The 19,720-nt window shown below is 54.4% G+C and overlaps 6 protein-coding genes across 6 annotated transcripts; 3 read left to right on the forward strand and 3 right to left on the reverse strand.

Annotated features, from left to right (window-relative positions):
- Positions 1-69: 69 nt before the first annotated feature.
- On the reverse strand, positions 70-1,364 carry CABS01_12549 (uncharacterized protein; the record flags this gene model as incomplete). Its single annotated transcript, XM_060545902.1, has 2 exons — positions 70-817; positions 895-1,364. 2 exons carry the CDS (start codon positions 1,362-1,364, stop codon positions 70-72), a joined length of 1,218 nt encoding a protein of 405 aa, XP_060396437.1.
- Positions 1,365-1,647: 283 nt separating this feature from the next.
- On the forward strand, positions 1,648-2,536 carry CABS01_12550 (acylphosphatase; the record flags this gene model as incomplete). The annotated part of the gene is made up of 5 exons (XM_060545903.1): positions 1,648-1,851; positions 1,903-1,936; positions 2,067-2,079; positions 2,204-2,273; positions 2,387-2,536. 5 exons carry the CDS (start codon positions 1,648-1,650, stop codon positions 2,534-2,536), a joined length of 471 nt encoding a protein of 156 aa, XP_060396438.1.
- A 2,006-nt stretch (positions 2,537-4,542) lies between these two features.
- On the reverse strand, positions 4,543-7,476 carry CABS01_12551 (helicase associated domain-containing protein; the record flags this gene model as incomplete). Its single annotated transcript, XM_060545904.1, has 1 exon — positions 4,543-7,476. One exon carries the CDS (start codon positions 7,474-7,476, stop codon positions 4,543-4,545), a length of 2,934 nt encoding a protein of 977 aa, XP_060396439.1.
- Positions 7,477-8,290: 814 nt separating this feature from the next.
- On the forward strand, positions 8,291-9,996 carry CABS01_12552 (WD domain-containing protein; the record flags this gene model as incomplete). Its single annotated transcript, XM_060545905.1, has 2 exons — positions 8,291-8,517; positions 8,601-9,996. 2 exons carry the CDS (start codon positions 8,291-8,293, stop codon positions 9,994-9,996), a joined length of 1,623 nt encoding a protein of 540 aa, XP_060396440.1.
- A 4,063-nt stretch (positions 9,997-14,059) lies between these two features.
- CABS01_12553 (uncharacterized protein) lies at positions 14,060-14,968 on the forward strand (the record flags this gene model as incomplete). Its single annotated transcript, XM_060545906.1, has 1 exon — positions 14,060-14,968. The coding sequence occupies one exon, from the start codon at positions 14,060-14,062 to the stop codon at positions 14,966-14,968; it is 909 nt and encodes a 302-aa protein (XP_060396441.1).
- A 3,674-nt stretch (positions 14,969-18,642) lies between these two features.
- CABS01_12554 (uncharacterized protein) lies at positions 18,643-19,219 on the reverse strand (the record flags this gene model as incomplete). The annotated part of the gene is made up of 2 exons (XM_060545907.1): positions 18,643-18,697; positions 18,756-19,219. The coding sequence occupies 2 exons, from the start codon at positions 19,217-19,219 to the stop codon at positions 18,643-18,645; spliced, it is 519 nt and encodes a 172-aa protein (XP_060396442.1).
- Positions 19,220-19,720: the final 501 nt, after the last annotated feature.

Here is a 19,720-nt window from a genome sequence, read left to right on the forward strand (position 1 = left end):
TATCATGGGTATCATTCAAAACTCGTCTTTGTCACTAATGTATACAAGAAGCAAAATTGGATGAGCTCATCATCTTCTCGAGTCCTTCTCCTTTTCTTTCTTCAAAAGCAAATCGCGCATGGCGGCTCTAGCGTTGCGGCTACCGCCCAGCTTCGGACCCTTGAGGACTTCTTCATCGGCCTTGCGAGCCCCGGCGCGAGCCGCCGGCGCTGCCGTCTTCTTCTTTTGTTGGCGCTGGACCATGGCGTCCATGAACTCGCGCCGGAATTCCTCGGCGATGCGGTCGTCTGCGTCGCCGTCGCCTTCGTTTTGGGGTTCCTGTGGTTTTGGTACATCGTAGACGTCGACTAAGTAAGGTTTCCAGATTAGCATGTGCTTGCTGGCCCCATTGAAGGAGACGGTGCAAACCTCACGTCTGTTCTCGCGCAGAATCTCCTCGACGAGCTGGTCGCGTTTGATGTCGTCGCTGGTGCGCCTGTTCCTGGGCCGCCAGGGTTTACCGTCCCTGCCGAGGCGGGGTTTCTTGGCTCGCCGGCCGCCGGTATCGTCGTCGACGGATTCGCCTAGGAGGCGGCGGGCTGCCTTTTCCGTCATGGCTTGGTTCCGGGCGCGGACTTCGTCGCCGAGGTCGACTTCCATTAGTTTCCCTTGCATGATGGGGTGGTTTTTGGGGTCTGGAAGTTCGGCTGGTCCGGCGGAGGGTGCTGTTGTTGACGGATTCGTTACGACGGTGGCGGCTTGGTGTTGGGAGGAGGTTGGAAGTTCGGATTGTGGTGGGGGGTTGCGGTTAGAGAGGTGCGATTCTATGTATTCCATCCTTGCTTGATCAGCCTCTGGCGTCGGGGTGGAAAGGAAGGATGAGAAGTGGAGCTTCCCTGGGGGGGTTATACTTACATGTGTTTGTTGACGATTGTAGTCGCTGCTGCGCCGGTCTGCGGCGCGAAGCGCTTTGCGATGAGGGGGTCGTCGTCTGGGGCTTGTGCTGGGACGGAAACCAGTGCGCGCGATGATGATGATAGGCTCACTGGGTCTGTATCGTCTCCTCCGGCGCCGGCGAGGGCGGTTGTGCCTCGCGCAGAGAAGCCTACGCCGTTGAGTCGCTTCCGAGCGCGGTGGCGGAGGGCGGAGGGGATGTGTGCTTCGGGGCCCTCGTCGGCGGTGGTTTCCGTGGCTGGTGCAGATGTCGTATTGTTTTCTGCTGTCGATGTTGATTTCGAGGCTGCGGCGTTGTCGTCGTCATCGGCGGCGGGTGATGCGGCGCGTTGACGGAGGCCTGCTTTGCGCTTCTTGTTTGCGCGGAAGAGGATCGGGGCCGGGGCCGGAGCCGCGTCTGTGGTTGGGGTTTCGTCGGCGGGTGGCGCCATGATGGAGTCGAAGTGAGCGCCGGAGCGCGCTGGTACTGGTTGTCTGCGCGCTGGATTTAAAACTCGGCGGGTTGTCCTGGGTGCGACGTTTTTGGACGTTGATTTCGAGGATGTGAAGATAGGTGGATGTGTGTGTTGTAAATCGGAACGTGGACAGAAGGCGCAAATTCGCCTGGGCGATTGAGGCCGCGCCAGGAAACTCCACCTTGCGAGATGCCGAGGATTAGCCTATCGATAATGGACTGGACAAGGGGGGTCAAGCATGTAAGTGCAACCCACTGGCATGGATGTCATCGGTGTGACGGTGTCAGCGACCCCCACCAGGTTGGTTCCCGCTTTTTGTCTTTGCCAACGGCAAGCATGTCGCAAGAAGCTCGAGGGGGAGCTCCGAGCTACTTTTAACCTCTGTGCATCCTCACTCTCTGAGGCCTTGCAACTTCATCTACAGTCGTTGAAAATCAGATCGCAAGTCAACATGGTGAAGAGGGTATGCAATTTCTCCACTGACAGGATTTTAGACATACTGAAGAGAAGTTAGATATACTTTCTGGCCCATGGCGGTCAAGTGCAAGGTACGTTTCTTGCAGCCCCTCCCTTACCCTCCACATGAGCTCCGAGCTTTTATCTGGATAAGAAGGGAGGGGTGTGAACTTGTGATAAGTGACTTTTTTATTTCGGGGCACACTGACGTCACAAATTCAGGTGTCGGATTCCGGTATGTGATGGGATTTTCCGACAACACGGTTTTTCAATTTCGTTTGGACCAGTTGGGTGTCAATTGAATTGGCGATATTCACCCTTGTAAGAGTATGATACTGACGAAGCGATGCGGTTGACAGGTACTTTACGCAAAAGAGAGCCACAGAGTATGGTCTTACGGGATGGTGTCGCAACACTGATAACAACAAGGTGAGCTTTGGGTACTTTTTCTTCAATCATTTCCAGGAGTCATTGATCGACATGGGATTTGACGAGGAATTGCGCTTCTGAGAAACCTGGCTGCTGACTCGGCTGGGGCATAGGTTGAGGGAGAGGCGCAAGGTGATGAGGATGCGCTGAAGAAGCTGCTTAAGGACATTGACGAGGGACCGAGATCCGCCAGGGTTGTCAAGCTTGACCAGGAGGAGAGAGATCTTGTTCAGGACGAAAAGGACTTTGCAGTTCGGCGATGAGTTGCCGCTTGAGTGACTTCTGTTTGACGAACAACATTAGTAAGGAGACCGAGATTGAGAGGGGTAGGTGGTGAAATATTATCGCCATGACTGCGTCTTAACAACTTTCTTTTCCTGGGAAGGACCTTGCTTGCCCAGTAACACGACAAGCATATCTCGATGACAGTGGACTTGATAGAGTACCCAATATACTTACGGGGAATGTTTGACTTGAGCAACATGTTCTGCTTCTTGATCAGATAGAACAAGGAAAGACTGGTATGCTACAAGCCAAGCCCACGTCCCCCCTCTCAGTTTGCTTTCGTATCAAGACCGTTAGAACACGCGAAGGCAGAGAAACCCATTTACCATGTACCAACATTATTATAGCTATATTGCGTGAAGGAATAAGACCTCCGCAAGTTTACAGATCAGCGTTCTCTACCTCTAAGAGAGTGCTTTCCTTCTGGGTCATGACCTTGCGGACCACAAGTGGCTGCGTAGCCGCCCCCTGGGAGACTGCAAAGATGATAGGATGACAGAGCTGATACGAAAAGGGTGCAAGATGCGAGATGGCCCAAGGTACTACAACTTCAGGTCAAGGTTCAGGCTGTTGCGCATTGTTTTCTTCAGCAGCTTGGCGTTCGTGTCACCCTGACCTCTGGCTATGTTGCACTTCTTCAGGAACTCCTTCACCAGGGCCTCGTCCCTTGCCGTCGGTATCAGTGAGCCCCCAAGTGCGTTGACTACACCAGTCCGTCGGCGCCTTTACACCTCCAGCATTGTCTCATGGGTGTTGCCGCTTAGTCTTACGGAATGCATGCTAGACGCTGGAAAAAGACGGGCATCTCATGGAATCATGACCTCGTCTTCCACCTAAGCCAGCTTGACGCGAGCCCGCGGCATGCGCCGCGCGGTTGCTTCCAGCACTGGTTTCTTGGCTGTGGGAGGACTGACCGGCGTCTTCGCACAAACCGCAACCTTGCCACCACCGCGCATCAACTCAATTAAAATGTCGAGCGACGAACACACCTCATCGGTTCAGCATTGCTGCCCAGTGTGTCTCCTGTCAAAGCGATGTCTTACAGAACAACAATGACGCGATGCTTTTTTACTGGAAGCTACAAAGACATTAGGAGTTACCTTGATATAAAAAGGCCCCAAGATTCGACATGCCCTGTCCTGATAAACACAACGACAATTGGCGATACTGGTTTCCGCCCAGAAGAAGTACGCGCCAACAGAGACTTCAGCGGTGTGCCCCTCTATGATACCCCGGGGGGCATTCGAACGTTGTGAACATCACCGAGTCACTTCAAATTACATCGGCCCGTCAGCGTTGCTATTCCTTCGACTCTGCCGCGTAAGCATTATCCCTAGGCTTTGAGGAAGACACTACAGACACTAGAGAAAGGCCAAGATTTCTCGGAACAAGATTGGCCATGTGAGGTTTCCCGAGAGCGATTATCACGAGCCCACCGCCTGGTCGAAGCCGACCGCAAAAGGAGGTCGCGGCGTGAACACTTCCTACGTTACTAACTTCAAAAACGTCTACAAAGACCTGCTATGGTTGCTCCCGATCTTGGCTATTAGGGTTATGCCCAACTTCTTGATTTTTGGCTTTGATGGGAGCACGGGAGGCATCTAATAAGTGGCGGGACATGCTCAATTGATAATTTGAAACTGCTGAGCTGATTCCTCAAAAGTCTTACGATGAGCCAGTCCCTGCACAAGCCTTCTGGTATTCCCTTCCATTTCATTCCGGAGGGGTGTGAAATCAACCCGCAATAAGAACCATCAATACTTTGGTGCTCACGTCAAGTATTTTGTATCTTGACACTGTTATCTTACATGGCCTTGCTCACGCCAAAATGATGCTCGCCTTTTGCGGAACTGTATCTATGCCTCGGGGCATCTTCAGTCACCGGGTCTAGAAGCCGCGACGATAAATAGGAGTCAAGTCTCAAAGGATTCAAATCCCTCGGGGATTCATATATTCTATCCAAAACACCAAAAACAAAAGATCGCTAAACGCCTCTACCCCTTCGCTTAATAACAGGCTTCCTCACAGCCCCATGTGTGACAATCTTCTTCCCCCCCGCCGCCGCCGCCGCACCCCCACCAGTCCTCCTCCTCTCCAACCTCTCCTTCTCCGCCTCCACCCGGTCCGCCTCCCTCTTCTTATCCTCGGCCATCTTAGCCTCGATCTCCATCTTGCGGTTGAACTCCGTCTCGGTAATGCGCTTGTCCCGGACGGAATACCCCTTCTCCTTGACAGAGTAAAACACGCCGCCCAAATCGGCGAGCCAGTGCGGGTCCACCGCCGTGACGGTCGACACGTACACTTTCGACGTCAGGATGAGCTCGTGGTAGACGACGTAGTCGGGCGGGTGGCCCGCGTACAGCGCCGACGTCGGGTGCAGCTGGACGCCGAGGTTGGTCCGCAGATTGATATACTCCCCGGAACCCTTGTACTTGGCCGCCTGGTGGTAGTAGCCGCTGCAGATGCACTTGCGGATGACGTCCCAGTCCATGCCGCAGCTCAGCATCTCCATCTTTTGCATCTTCATGATGTCGAGCAGCTGGTCGCGGATCTCCTTTGCGCGGCGCAGCGACTTGGGGTGCAAGAAGTGCTTGATGCACCACCCATCTGAGCAGCCGTTGGACCGCCATGCCGAGTACACCTGGAGGTACGTCAGGTGGTCCGACTCGTGGACCCAAAACTTTTCGCGCTGGGCATCCGCCTCATCCTGGCGCTCTTTGGGTCGGTAAAAGACGTTGGGGACGGAGAGCATGGACACGATGGTGATCATCTCCTCGCTGCAGCCGTACTCCTCGGCCGTGATGAGGAGCTTGGAGAGGGACGGATCCATTGGGAACGCGCTCATCTTTCGACCGAGCGTGGTCAGCTCTCCCAAATTGTCCAAGGCGCCCAAGGCCCACAGATCGAACATTGACGTTGTGATGGTGTCCTGTGGTGGGGGATCCATGAAGTCGAAATCTAACAGATCCTTGACGCCCAGGGACTTGAGCATGAGTACCGTGTTGCTCAGATTCGTACGCTGGATTTCGGGAATCGTCTGCATGTAGAGCTCCTCTTTGAACGCCTTCTCCGTGAACAGTCGGAAAGCCTTTCCAGGTCCTGTTCGACCGGCACGTCCTGATCGTTGCGACGCGTTTGCTTGGGAGATTGGCGTGATCTGAAGAGTATCCATACCCATCTTTGGATTGTACACCTTCATCTTGCTGTACCCAGCATCCACCACGTATTTGATACCGTCGACCGTCAAACTCGTCTCGGCGATATTCGTCGCAACAATGCACTTGCGCACACCTGGCGCCGCGCGGTCGAAAATCTTTGCTTGCAAGTCTGCCGGCATCTGACTGTAAATGGGCAAGATGCTTAGCTTCGGGGGATCGTTGAGAGCATCGAGACGTTTCTGGATCAGCTCGCAGGTGACCTCGATATCTTCTTGTCCCGTCATGAAGACCAAGATGTCGCCCTGGTCCATGGACACGTGGATGGCCAGGACCTGCTGAACCGCCTGATCCACGTAGTCCTCGACCGGTGACCTGTGGAACATGACATCGACGGGGAAAGTTCGGCCTGGGATGATGAACTCCGGCGCTCCACCGTAAAAGTCGGAGAAGCGCTTCGCATTCATCGTCGCAGACGTGACAATGAGCTTCAGATCTCGCCGTCGCTGGAGAATCTTTTTGAACAGACCCATGAGGATATCCGTGTTGAGAGCTCTCTCGTGGGCTTCGTCCATGATGACGCACGAGTACCTGTCGAGATCAGGCTCGTTGAGCGACTCGCGCAACAAGACACCGTCCGTCATGTACTTGATGACGGTGTCCTTGCTGGTACAATCTTCAAAACGAATCGCGTAGCCCACCGTGCTGCCCAGCTTGACTTCCATCTCCTCAGAGACACGCTTGGCGACACTCATCGCGGCCACACGCCTCGGCTGCGTGCACCCGATCATGCCCGACTTTCCAAACCCGTCCTCGTAAAGGAACTGCGTCAGCTGCGTCGTCTTGCCGGATCCCGTCTCGCCCACCACGATGATGACTTGGTTCTCCCGGATGACACGCATCAAGTCCTCCCGAACGGCAAACGCAGGTAGGTATTGCCTCTGCTCGCGCAACGTCTTGCTCCGACTGAAATCACTGCTGCCCCCATCACCCTTCTTCATGTGGTCGCTGAATTTGTTGCTGTTCTCGTTCGTCTCCTCCTTCTCTCCTCCCTTCTTCACATCGTTCTCCGACGCCACAGGCAACGCGCTGTCGCCGTCGTCCTCCTTCACGCCCATCAAGTTTCCCAAAGCCGTTCCAGCCATGCTCGTAGCCTCCTGCGCCTGCCGCTGCCGTTCCCGCTGCTGGCGTGACTCCTTCACCACCTTGCTTCCCTTCCGGCTAAACACAGCCATGTCGCTCTGGTAGTCGCGGACAGCCGGCACGGGTTCCAGCTGCTTTGTGAAGATGGTTCGTCCATCGAGGAACGGAGGCCGCAGATCGTGCACCAAAAGGTGGACTCTCGTCGCCTCCTCGTCGTCGAAATCGGCACCCATATCCCTCCTCTGCGCGACACCCGAGACGAGCATGCGATTCGTCTCCCACGCGTCGTTTTCCCTCTGCCTCTGCTCCCTGCGCGCGTCGAAGCGCCCCGTCATCTTCTCGGCCTTAACCGCCTCCTGCTTCTCGGCCTCCCATGATGAGTACGAGGCGAAAGGATTGTGTGTGTCGTCGCCGAAGGTGTGGCCGCCAAACTCGTCTCCCATGTACCAGTCGCGATCCAGCGCTTTCGAGTCTTCGTCGGTGGGTTCGGGGACGTCTCTTGCCGGTGTCTCGGCGGCGCGGGCGTCGCGCGGTGTCGAGCGGCCCGAATCTTGGAATCGCCCTCTGTCTATCCTCCGGCGCTTGAAGCTGGGTCCTGATCCATCTCTGTTGTCGTACATTTTGTGATTCCTGTGATGGTGCAATTCGTCGCCTTGGCGTTTGCTGCTCTTGGCGTGATTATTATCTTCGTTGACCCGTCGCCGGAGTAGAGTTTCCTTGGATGTGTGAGGCCCAGCGTGCGTATGTGATGGATTCAATTTCGAGTATCGGAAATGTAGTGAGGCATGCAGTTTAGAATTGCATGTAGGCAGGCAACCCCAAGTAAACAAAGCTTGAGAAATGGGGCCACACCTTGCCAGACGGTTTAAACGGGTCTGGCTCTCTTATGTGTATATCCATAACAGACGTCACTCATGGGTCCGATAATGCAATGAACGCGACTTGAACACGGCCTCGACTTAAGAGGTACCATTCAACCTGCTAATGCATTTCTCTTTATTTTTCTCCTTTTTTTTCAAGAAACGTTCAAATAGGGTCTCAAAGAGCCCTCGTGCCTTGATTGATGATATGGTAAGACACTTTCAGTTGAAGCGTGCAAGAATTACCTTAGCCAGCTACCTTTCGGAGTACATGTGAACTAGTTACATTAAAGCCTGCCCCAAAATCTTCGAGGTGTCTTATCGATAATGGAAGAGATAAGATAAACCCCACCACGACGGGAATTTTTTTTTTTCTCACAGTCGCCCAGACTCGGTGAATTTTGGAGAATTCGCTTTGCGCATACCGACTTGACTTCTCCCAGTCAAGTAAATCTCAAATATTTTTAAAGTTGTGCAATTACTCTGCCAACTTCGACAGCCAGCGTGCATTTGAAAGCGCGCGCGCAATAAACTCAGTCACTAGTGACCTTCCGAGGAACACATTGTCTTCAAGATGTCCATGATCACAACATCAACCTGGGTGCCCCGAGGCTTCGCGGCACCCTTCCCCTCAAAATACACCTTTGACGAGTCCGAGTACGAGCGCATTGCCGAACTCGCCAAGCTGCAGCTGGATGACGCCGAAGAGGACCTAAGGGAGGCGCAGGACGAGGAGGAGGGCGCCGACAAGCCCGCCGACGACGATGCGACAACAGGCGCATCTGGCAAGAAGGCCGAACAGTTAGTATTGACTTAAACTATCCGCTCGCTGAGCGGGGGTCTGCAGGATACACATGGTCCGCTAACCGTAGACCACCTTGTAGGGTCAATATCAACGACGACGATCTGAAGGAGTACGACCTCGAGCATTACGACGACACCGATGAAGAGGACGAGGAAAAGGTCGGCCAGGGCGAAGGTATGGCCATGTTTGGCAACATCAAGTCGCTAGCCTACTACGAATCCAATAAGGACGACCCGTACATCACCCTGCCCGCCAATGGTGGACCGGACGACGACGATGAGGACCGCGAGGACCTGCAGATCCTAGCGACCGACAACCTCCTGCTCGCTGCCAAGGTCGAAGATGAGATGGCTCACCTCGAGGTCTACGTCTACGAGGACGCCGCCGACAACCTCTATGTCCACCACGACATCATGCTGCCTGCGATCCCCCTTTGCGTCGAGTGGCTCGACATTCCCGTTCAAAAGGCCGGCGTTGACAAGGACTCGACGGCCAACTTCGTCGCCATCGGCACCATGGACCCCGATATCGAGGTCTGGGATCTCGACACGGTTGACTCCCTGTACCCTAACGCCATCCTCGGTCAGGCCGGTGAGGGCTCAGAAGAGAAGAAGAAGCAAAAGAAGAAGAAGAAGGCCAAGAAGGCTAACGACGAGTACCACGTCGACGCCGTCCTCGCCCTTGCCGCGAATAGGAAACACAGGAACCTGCTGGCCTCCGCCTCTGCAGATAAGACGGTGAAGCTTTGGGATTTGCACACGGCCAAGTGCGCCAAGTCATACACTTACCACACTGACAAGGTGTGCTCTCTCGCATGGCACTCGGTCGAGTCCACCGTGTTGCTCAGTGGCAGCTACGACAGAACGGTCGTCGCCGCAGATATGAGAGCTCCCGAGGCCAAGGCCCCTAGATGGGGTGTCGAAAGCGACGTCGAGAACATTCGCTGGGACCCCCACGACCCCAACTACTTCTACGTCTCCACGGAGAACGGAATCATCCACTTCAACGATATCCGCAATGCGCCGTCAACCCCCGAGGCGACCAAGGCTGTGTGGACCTTGCAGGCACACGACGAGTCTGTCTCGTCCTTCGACATCAACCCCATCGTGCCCGGCTTCATGGCCACTGGCTCAACTGACAAGACGGTGAAGCTGTGGAACATCCAGGCTAGCGGTCCTTCCATGGTTGTCTCTCGCAACCTGGACGTTGGCAAGATCTTCTCAACGCAGTTTGCGCCCGATTCAGAGGTGGCTTTCAGACTCGCCGTTGCTGGCAGCCGCGGAACCATGCATGTGTGGGACACTAGCACCAACGCCGCCGTTCGACACGCGTTCGCTGAGCGTGTCCCGCAAAAGCCGGAGGGCGTCGAGGAAGACCGTCTTGTTGGCGTTCTTGACGATGACAGCAGCTCCAGCGAAGACGAAGGAGAGGAGGGCGAGCAGGATGGCGATTCGATGGACGAGGATGAGGACTAGGGTAGACGCTAATCAACATGGATGGTGGGCCTTTCACATGTGTTGTCAGATGTAGCCTGCTCGCTGTCTGATCCAAGATCGCCAGGGGAATTTTCCCGCAGGCTTGGCCAGATGGATCGAAACCGCAGGCCCAACTAGTCTCCGGCGCCCGCCCAGAACTTAGAAAGCCGTAGGCCACATACATCACACTGATGATGACGACTCTGGGCTGGCGCTGTTGAAAACGGCGGAGGAATTAGCTAGCCTGTATCAATCAGGTGGAGAACAGCCTTTCAGTGTAGAAGTTAGTCTCGAGTCGTCCGAAGTTAAATGCCGTCGTCTGAACAGCACCAAGCATGGGCCACATTAGTTTCGTCGACACATATAGCCAAGCCCGTCAAACAATGGCCTCAAACCGGGAAAATAGTTGGTGAGGAGCACATCGTCAGAGACTGATATATGTGAAGAGGCTAAACGTGAGCGAGTGAAACCACGACTGCGTGGCCCCCAAAGGTTGTTCAGTGTTCACATCCATTGACTGCTGCGATGGGGTATCAGTGTCGTGATAGGGTGGGAGGCTCGCTAATTAAGCATGAACAAAGCGTGGAAGGGGGAGCGGCAACAGCCTGACATCTTCATGCGTAGACATGATGAAGGAGGTGGTGGATCGATATCAGATCTAGGATAAGAGCCGGGTCCGGATATTGCTCTAGGTCTGTTCGCGAATGCAATCCTTTTTTTGTTCTTCCGAATATCAAGCTCGAGCATGGCCATGCCCACGTCAATCGTTCGAGGCATCCGTAGTGTAATGATGAATATTACCAGCCAACGGTGCCATTTGGGCGATTTCGAAGTCGCTGAGGGATTTCTCCTGGCTTCTAGACCGAGAGTCTTTGCCTCCCGCAAGCAGCCAGGCGAGAAAAATGCAGTTCCTGATCGACTGGTTCCCACCCCACCACAAGGCGATTCCCCTGGAAGATGCGCAAGGGCAGCAGAGAGTTGTGTGGTTGCGGGGGCGGATGGGCGAGTGAAATCGCTGGGCCCAAGAGCGCAAGGAGCGCTGACTGGTGAAAGGCCATGAACGCCGACATGGATCCCTGTCCGGCTTGCGCAGGCACGCAAGGCACACGGCGCCACTGGGGTGGGATGGCGCAGGATGAAACAGTGAAACTTCAGGGGGGCCTGCCAACGGGCGAGGATGGCGGACGGAACACCCAGCCAATGACGCCTCTGTCTCGGTCTGGTTGAGCTACCACTGGGGACGGCCGGGAACCACCGGCCACGAGACCTTTCTCGGCTGTTGGGCTTTTTAGTTGACGCTGTCTTGATTCTTGGAGGCGTCGACTCCAGTCACTGGTCCAACAGACAAAAAACCCACAACTTTACAACAGCCCAGTCCAGCCCTTCCTTTTTCCTCCGTTCAAGGCGGATTATATCACACTGTTCAGACAAGGATGATGGTGGCTTCCCGGAGAAACCTGGCAGGTTGACGATGCGCCGCGGCTCGCACATCTTGAATCGCACAATCTTCTGCCAGGATGTGAACGGTGCCGCGTGCGAATCGCTCAAAGTTGGCGGGTCGGCGTCCGTCGGGGCCCACGAGTTGATCGAGGTGCCGGTGGATTGGCGATTGTATTGATTAAGAGGTTCGGTCCCTCCTCGAATACTCCCCTGGTGATGACGGCCGTGGTGAAAGACTTGGATAGGAACCGTCCATCCGGATAGAGCAGTACAAATGCGTGTTGGCCACGTCAAGCTTCCTGAAGAAACGCTGTTTCCTTTTGTGTGCCGACCAAGACTTCGTTACCTGTACGCCACACAGAAGGCAATATGGCAGAGAAAATACATGGCGGTCGCAGGCCAACGCTTGTGTAGTTGGCGAAGTGCGGATACGTAAGTGGAGGCAGCAGTCGCTGCATCGGACGTAGTGTTGGCATTGAAGGCACCGGTCCGTCGACGTTGTGTGGATGTATGAATATGCCCTAAGAGTGAAAGATCCAATGAGGCCGACAAAAACGAGGGCAACGGTCTGGAAGAGGTGTCAAAGGAGAGCGAGTGACGCGCCGGACTGGTCTGGGCTGTGCTGGTCTGACGATGTTGGGCATTCTTTCCAGAAGGCAGATCATCGCAATCTTTGATTCCCCCTTATGGTGGCGGCAGGATTGGGTCGACGGTCGACGGTTGTTTGAACTTTGGGCTGACGATTGGCATCGATCCATGTGCCATCCCGCCGTTCGAGTCGTGCCAGCCAAACGTTTCTTGGCGGATGGATGGGCGGCGGTTGTCACGCAGCGAGCCCGGCAGACACATGGTTGCATCCTCTTCCTAATGGATGGAGGGTCGTGGGCCAAAGCCAGCACACACTCAAATTGAACAGTGGATAGCGGGCATGGATGATGGACTGAAAGGGAGGTGAGTGTGACGGAAGAGAGTGAGGTGGACGGCCAAAAAGTTGACCGTGGAATAATTGGTACGTATCCAAGGATACTCGGTGGAGAGTGGAGGAAAGGGAAAAAAGAGAAAGGGCCAGGGGTTCGTTGACAAACACAAGCTGTCATTGGTGCAGAGGCCATCTCCTTTGGGTCTTAGCGTTGGATGAGCGGGGGCATCTTAGGAGACACTGTGAGGAGCAAGGGAGCCTTTCCCTTTCAGTTCGCCAAGTCCCACCGTCGACAGGGGGAGCGCTGGTGAAGCGAAAAGGAAAGACGGCAGGCATGGTGGCATGGCGGCATGGCGCCAGTAATTCTTGCCCACCCGCAAGTGGCAGTCTCCAGTCGTTGGCTCCAGTCCCTGCGAGTAAAGACCGTCCAGAGCCAACCAGAACGGGCGATAGGGCAATCAAAGAGCGACATCCCCCAGGTCCCAAAGGAACCCGAGCCCCATTCATTCTTTTTTTCGGCCAGGAACCAGGCCCGGGTCAAGGTTGCAAGAGAGGGAAAGCGAGAGGTAGAGAGAGAAAGGAAGGAAAGAGAGGAGTACCGTGCCTATCTAGAACCGAGAAAGAGCTACTTCACCTTAGGTAGGTACGGAGTAAGGTACCTACCGACCTGCCTTCCCATAGAGAAGATCGCACCTGCAATATTCAATTATTACTCCCACACGCCCGGCCCTGGTCTGTCATTTTACGCGCCCTCTCTTCCCTCTTTTCCTTCTCCTCAACCTATTCCGTTCCCCATATTGGAAAAAGGATCCTGTCCCTTTCGCTTCTGCTCTAGCAAACACATCATCGCTCCCTTTGTGTTGTGTCTTGTTTCTATTCTCGCCTTTTCTCTAGACGTTCTCCCTCCCCGGAGTACTCGAAAGCATTGCATCTTTGTCGCGGGCTCGAACTTGTACGGCAGAAACCACCCACAACTCTCTACCTATCTCTTCAAATATCGCGCGACACGTTGAACGTTCCTTTTCGGCTAGCTAATACTGCACCGAACCGTCCGTCATTACACACGAACGAAACCACTCACAATCATTTCATCAACCTCATCACACTGAGTCACCCCAAGACTCATCACAGCTCACAAAGCAACAATATCAAGTCTCAACCGGATCGACGCCGACTCATCGTACTCCCAAAGTACCCCAGGACTGGACTCCTCACCTATTGTCTCGGACGAATAGCAACACAACGCAACTCTCGCGCAGGATAATCCACCACGGCCAGCCCGTCGTCTTAATCATTTGTCTTGCTTCTTGTCATCATCACCGTGGACAGACGGACACACAGGCACACCATCAACCCAACCATCACTCCCTCGGCAGATCCTCTTAGTGACCGCCCCCATTCACCTTTTTTCGGCATCACTTCCCTGCTGCTCACTTGACTGCAACTGTCTTGCAGCACAAGATCCACCTCACACGCCAGTAAAGGTCACAGGTCCAATCATAAGTGCAGTCTCTAGCACTTTTTATCACCACCATCTGCCGCTCTTCATAGTCCGTCACTGCACAACAGGCTCTTACTCCCGGATCAGGCGCTTGCGTTCCGTTACTTAACTCAAGCTCACCTTCACAACCAGCAAGGCCTCGCGTTTTGCCTACGTCTTCGCACTGTCAAATTCGGAGTTAGCTTTTGCCCACACTCACCAACATGTCGTCTCTCTCACGAGCCTTTACTACCCGTCGGGTCAAGCAGAGCATCGATCTCTCCGACGCCGCGCGGGGGAAGGAGCGCAGCAACACCATGCAGCGAAGCAAGACCACCAAGCACCCCGTCATCAGACACAAGATCTCTGCCCCCATGGAGCTTGTTCACACCACCAACATGCTCTCATATAACGCTCCCGATATTCGACCCCGGACCGGAACCGATGCCTCGAGCAACTCATCCAGGAAGTCTTCAGAGGAGGACTCGGAAAGCGCCAACTCCGTTGCGTCGTCTCCCCCGACCAGCCCTGACGTCGCGCCTCACGAACTGTCCAAGGAGCCAAACCACCTGTCCTGCTACTTTGTTGCCCCTGGCCAGGCTATCAACTCTTCGATCCCCGAAGTCCCCGCCATTCCTTCCATTCCCAAGCGCGCACCTTCGCACACGAAGCAGGCATCATACGACGCCGTTGCCCGCCAGCGCTCAGTTTCTCAGTTGTCCAAGGCTTCGGACAAGACCGTCTCCTCCAAGGCCAGCATGACATTCTCCTCGCGGGCGTCATCGGGCTCCAGCTCAGCCTCTACCATGTCTCACAGCTCAGTCGCCCCCGCTCCCAAGACCCCTGTGCCGCCTATGCCCACGCCCGCATTCCAGCATCACCACCAGCCGAGACACGAGAAGCCTGCCGAGCCACACCCCTTCGGCCGCGAGTTGGCCCAGGTTACGGAAATTGCAGAGGAGTTTGGCATCAAGGACGACCTCATGTACGAGGAGGAGCGCGCCCTCAAGGCGGAAGGTCTCTGCAAGTTTGCCGCAGAAGACTACCTCACGGAGGTCCAAAGCATCTTCGCCAGCTTCTTCCACGACAGCCACGCACCTCAACGTCCAATGGCTGCCGCCGCTTGGATCTGATGCCTTGATCACTTTTACCGCCTGCTGGGCATACCTTACTTGAGAACTCTTCTTTGTACATACTTGCAGGAAGCAAAAAAAACAACCTGACTACGACTTCGGCCTTTTTCTTAGGAAGGGAGATGACGAAAACGAGACTTTTGGCTCAGACAACAGCCTCACTTGGAGCGGACACTTCGCGAAACAGAGGGAGATTGCTCTGTTTGGAACCTGACGCCCAACTACATGTGGGATAATTGGCGTTTCTGTGTATATACCTTTGAATGACGTGTGGATATTCCCCGATAGTGCCTCCTATAGAGGCATCTACCAATATTGCTATTGATAACTGGCTACATCATTTCTGCGGCATATTTTCTTGATTGAGCCTCAAGTGTAATGTGAAGGTGACTTGTTTTGAGGAATGCCACGCGGTCCGTGGTGGTTGACCCAGAGTTCATCGCTGCATGACGCCACCCGTGCGCTGCAGCCTGTCCACGTTTATTTATTTATTTACTTACTGAAGGGGCCTTATTTCGCCTGATGATTTGTCTTCATTTCATCCGTGCCTTCATTTTATCGGATGAGATGAACAAGCAATAGCCTCAAATGCAAACCCACAGACTGGTCGAAAACGGTGTACGAACAGATGCCAACGGGTATGCAACGCACAGCCAAAGCAAAGAGGTAATACTCTCGAGCCAAACCCTTACGGTAAGGTAGGCAATAAAGTCTAGCGTAGTGCAGTACAATTTGGTGAGAGCGGGATGCAGGCAAGACGGGTTTAGCTCCACCGCCCGCCCGACCGAGCTATCGGAGACAGCGTCGCCGATGGAAGGGGGGGGGGGGCGGTCGTGGCGGTTTATCCGCATTCTTCCCTTGGTGCCCGGACCGATGAATCTACGCCAACGCCTTTTTTTTTTTCCTCCTCCTTTCTGGTGTACGGAGTACCCTCTCTCCCTCTGTTCGTTTCTTTGTTGTGAAGTTTTTTTCTGTTTAGCACAAAGGATGGCAACGGGATATTTTCTCTTCCGGGACCATGGGACGCCCCATTTCCTTCGGGGATATCTACGATACCGGTGGGCTAGTGGCGGTATACGTAATTGCTCTTGAAAGTAGGGCTGTGGCATCCCCCCCGTCAATGTGAATCTGATGATCATCTGAATGATGTCCGATGTGGGATCTGTGTCAAGTCCTTTTTTGTGTTGTTCGGGGTTCCCGCCTCAAGACGGAAGGATCGTCGGCGCGTCGCCGGGGGGGGGGGGGGGGGGGGGAGGGGGGGGGGGGGGTTTGGAGGGGTTTGTTCTTTCTTTAATGTTTTGTTGTTTGTTGTTTCTTTGTATAGGTTTGTGGGTGGGTGTGTGTGTGTTGTTTTTTTTTTTTTTGTTTGGTGGGGGGGCGCCCCCCGGGGGGGGGGGGGGGGGGGGGGGGGGGGGGGGGGGGGGGGGGGGGGGGGGGTAAGGTGTGGCGGGAGTTTTCAAGGGATTCTCTCTTTCTCAAAGTTTGTTGCATATTGTCTTGCATCTGGATCCGGCTTCCTGGCCAACTGGAGGAGTTTTAGGCTGCATCACTTTGTCTCTCTTTGACTGTTGGTGATTGGAGGTGAGGAAAGGGAGAATGGTGGTAAGGGTGGTGGTGGTGGTGGTGCGCGGAGGATTGGGTCCCGTTTGTGGACGGCGGGAGATGGGCCCTGGGTGGGGTGGGGGGGGAAGGATGTCATTCAGTAAGGAAGTGTGCATCTCATGAGAGTGGCTGTCCGATTGACGACTGCGACGTTGATGCCATGTGACGTCCTGTCGGGTCTTGTGGTCTACGCGATGGCACTTCTTTTCTGAAGCAGTGATTGGGTTTTGTCTCTTTATCGCCCAACCATCTCTACCATCACGGCTACGCGTAGACGTTGTTGTTTGTCTAATCGCATGGCTAAAGAGACGTAGAGAAGTGATCAGGTGGGCCACTCTTCAAGCTTTGCCGGAATCACGCAAGCACAGCATCGTTTCGGCAGAAGAAACCATGGAGAGACGTGTTCCGGGCGTAGCCGTGACAACTTTTGACCATCTGTACAAAGTACCCGGTGCAGATACAACGATGTCGAGCTCGCTTGCACTGAAGAAAGACAAGAAAAGAGGAGGCCTAAACCAAAGAGGACGTCATTGCCATTTCATCTATATGAGGAAGTGGAACTTTTCTTTTCTTCACCATTTGACTCCCTTCCCAAGTTTCCCCCCAAAGTCCCCCAAGTAGATGGGATGCCAAGAATGGGCTTTTGCGATTCCCCTGTTCTGTCCTCTGTCATCCAATTGGGGGCTCTCTGGGGGGGACGGGACCCCGCCCCGTTCGTTTCGTTTGATCTTCCTCCAGGGTGCTTGCCCGCATGAATGATGCAGAACAGCAAGCGAAAGGAGGGGATCGGGAGGGGGCGCTCGAACGGTACGGTGACCTGTAAGGCGACTGGGGCCGTGTTCACCAGGTATTCCGTCCCCGTTGATCGCCGTGAGGCTGCAGCCCGCAGGCCGCAGGCCGCGAGGGCGGGTGTTTGATCGGAGGTCAGGATGGGGGCTGAGGATGCCCCCCGGAGATTTCGGGCTGTTCGAAACTTGTCTTGTGGGTACAGACACGGCATGGGAATTCATCCTATTGCTGGAAATGCCCCTATTCGCCGTCCCTCCTCTCCTTTTCCTGGGTCCGGATGGGGGTTGAGGTCGAATGGCATTTTCCGTGCCGTCGATGAAATGGGATGCGGATGCGGCTCTTTTTTTGTTAATGCATTGGGCGATCATCAAGTCTCCGACGCGTTGAGGTGCCGCAGGTTCGGAGATCATGGTGTCACCCCTTGCTCAACCGGTTGCGAGTTGACGAATTGCTCGACTCTACATCTCGACGATGCTTAGATCGGATGGCATTATTCCCCCCATTGGTAATGCTGGACTTCATTTGCGAATGATAATGTGCCATCGATCTAAGTTTGGTATTGGCGGGGGATTTGGGGTGTTTAGGAAGTGCATGAGGTAAGATAGGCCGCGACTCCCCCTTCGAAGTGAAATACAATAATGTCAAAAATATGAGCAAGCTTTCTCCATCAGTTCATCACATCTCAGCGCATGAATTCAGTGACAAGCGGGCCACACCAGTTCCAAACAGAGCCATGTGAGCAGTGCCGATGGGCCGGTGCGTGGCTGCGATCTTCACCTTTCGTCAAGTCCCTTATGCGCGGTTCATCGAAGACTGCAGCACCGGTCAGAGTTTGGACCCGGGGTTTCGGGATGACCCCCCGAGGTAAGGCGCCGAGCCCGCTGCAGACTCGGAAGCCTCGGAGCGGGAACCTCGGAACTTTGAACACCCTCGGCCCCTCCGCCCCGTTGAGACGTGACGGGCGGCGGCGTTCGGGGGGAACAACGATGGAAAACCAGACACCACATACTCACGTAGTGTAAGTCGACGAGCAGCCCTGCTGTGATGCCAAAAGTTTCGCCAGAGATACTGGAACCGCCGATTTCACCATCGGATTTTCTGACCCGCATTCCTTTGACTGGCACTAGGGTAAATGATCGGAGGATAGAATCCCTGGGTATCTTGATTTTTGCATCAGCCATACGCCAGGGGCAGCCTGTCTATCGAAAGTCACTAACGCCGTGTTGCTTTTGTGGCGAGTACTTCTACACCGCAGCCATTATATAATCAAAGCAGCCCAAAGGCTAAAGCCAATTATTGAACCAGCCAGTCAGTGGCCGGTGTCTCGATTTTGCCATTCTGTAAGGATCATGAGTTCTGTGTCCAGATTGATTGTACTTGCCCGGAAACAACTCACCGCTTCTGCTTCTTCTTCTCCGGAGATGTTTCCGAATTGCTTGCAAATGCTCCAACCTCGCGGAGGGTATGCGGTACATCCCCCTGCTGCCATGGCTCGCTTCCTCTATTTCTTTTCTTGGGTGAAGCAGGGCTACTCGTGCCAGGGCTTCTGGGTCGCGTCGAGGGAGTGTATGCGGAGGCAAACCTGGGCTCAAGACCGTCAAGGGTGTCAAGAGCGGTAGTAGTGCTTGATTTATCCCCTTGTTGCTCCAGCCAGGCGTTGATGTCTTGCTCGTCCAGCACCTTTTCCTCCGTCGCGCCCGTCCAGTGTGAATTGGCGTCCACAGGATCTCGATTGCCCTTATATAAGAGAAAATCAGAAAGAGACTTATCGTTTGGGAAGGACTCGAAGACATGGCAGAATGATTCGTAACTCTTCCTCTTCCGAACAATATCTGGGCAAGATGCCGCAGGCGAGGTCATCTATGTGATTGAGAGAGCCGAGCACGATGAGACTTTGAATAATGGCGTGTAAGACTTGATCCTGATTGAACTTCATGGAGCGAAGTTGACTTTGTACAATTTAGTATCAATGGCCACTGCAATGATCTCTCCATGGCCTTAGGCCGTAATTAACATGAGAGCATTCGCTGCAGCTAGAGACGTGGTCCCCGAGCGGCCGCCCAAGGAGGGACTTCAGAGAAGCCGAATCTGGAAGCCTGGATGTGCCCCGCGAGAGTTTTTGGCATCCTGGACAGTGACGACCGAGAACCCGACAAGTTCACTCAAGCCGTTGCGGGAGCTCTACAAGCTTATTTCTCTCCCAAAAGGATGAACAAGATGCTGCGAAGGATCCATGAGGATGTGCCAACGACCGACCCTCCGCAACCCAGGAAGCAGGTTTGAGTGTTGCCTTGATGGATAACATTGATCCATGGATGATCATAGATTGAGGATGGACTTGTGAGCCTGCGTGAGACGGTA

This window comes from Colletotrichum abscissum, assembly GCF_030869225.1.
Source record: "Colletotrichum abscissum strain IMI 504890 chromosome Unknown Scaffold_38.1, whole genome shotgun sequence".
In the NCBI taxonomy this organism is placed as follows: domain Eukaryota; kingdom Fungi; phylum Ascomycota; class Sordariomycetes; order Glomerellales; family Glomerellaceae; genus Colletotrichum; species Colletotrichum abscissum.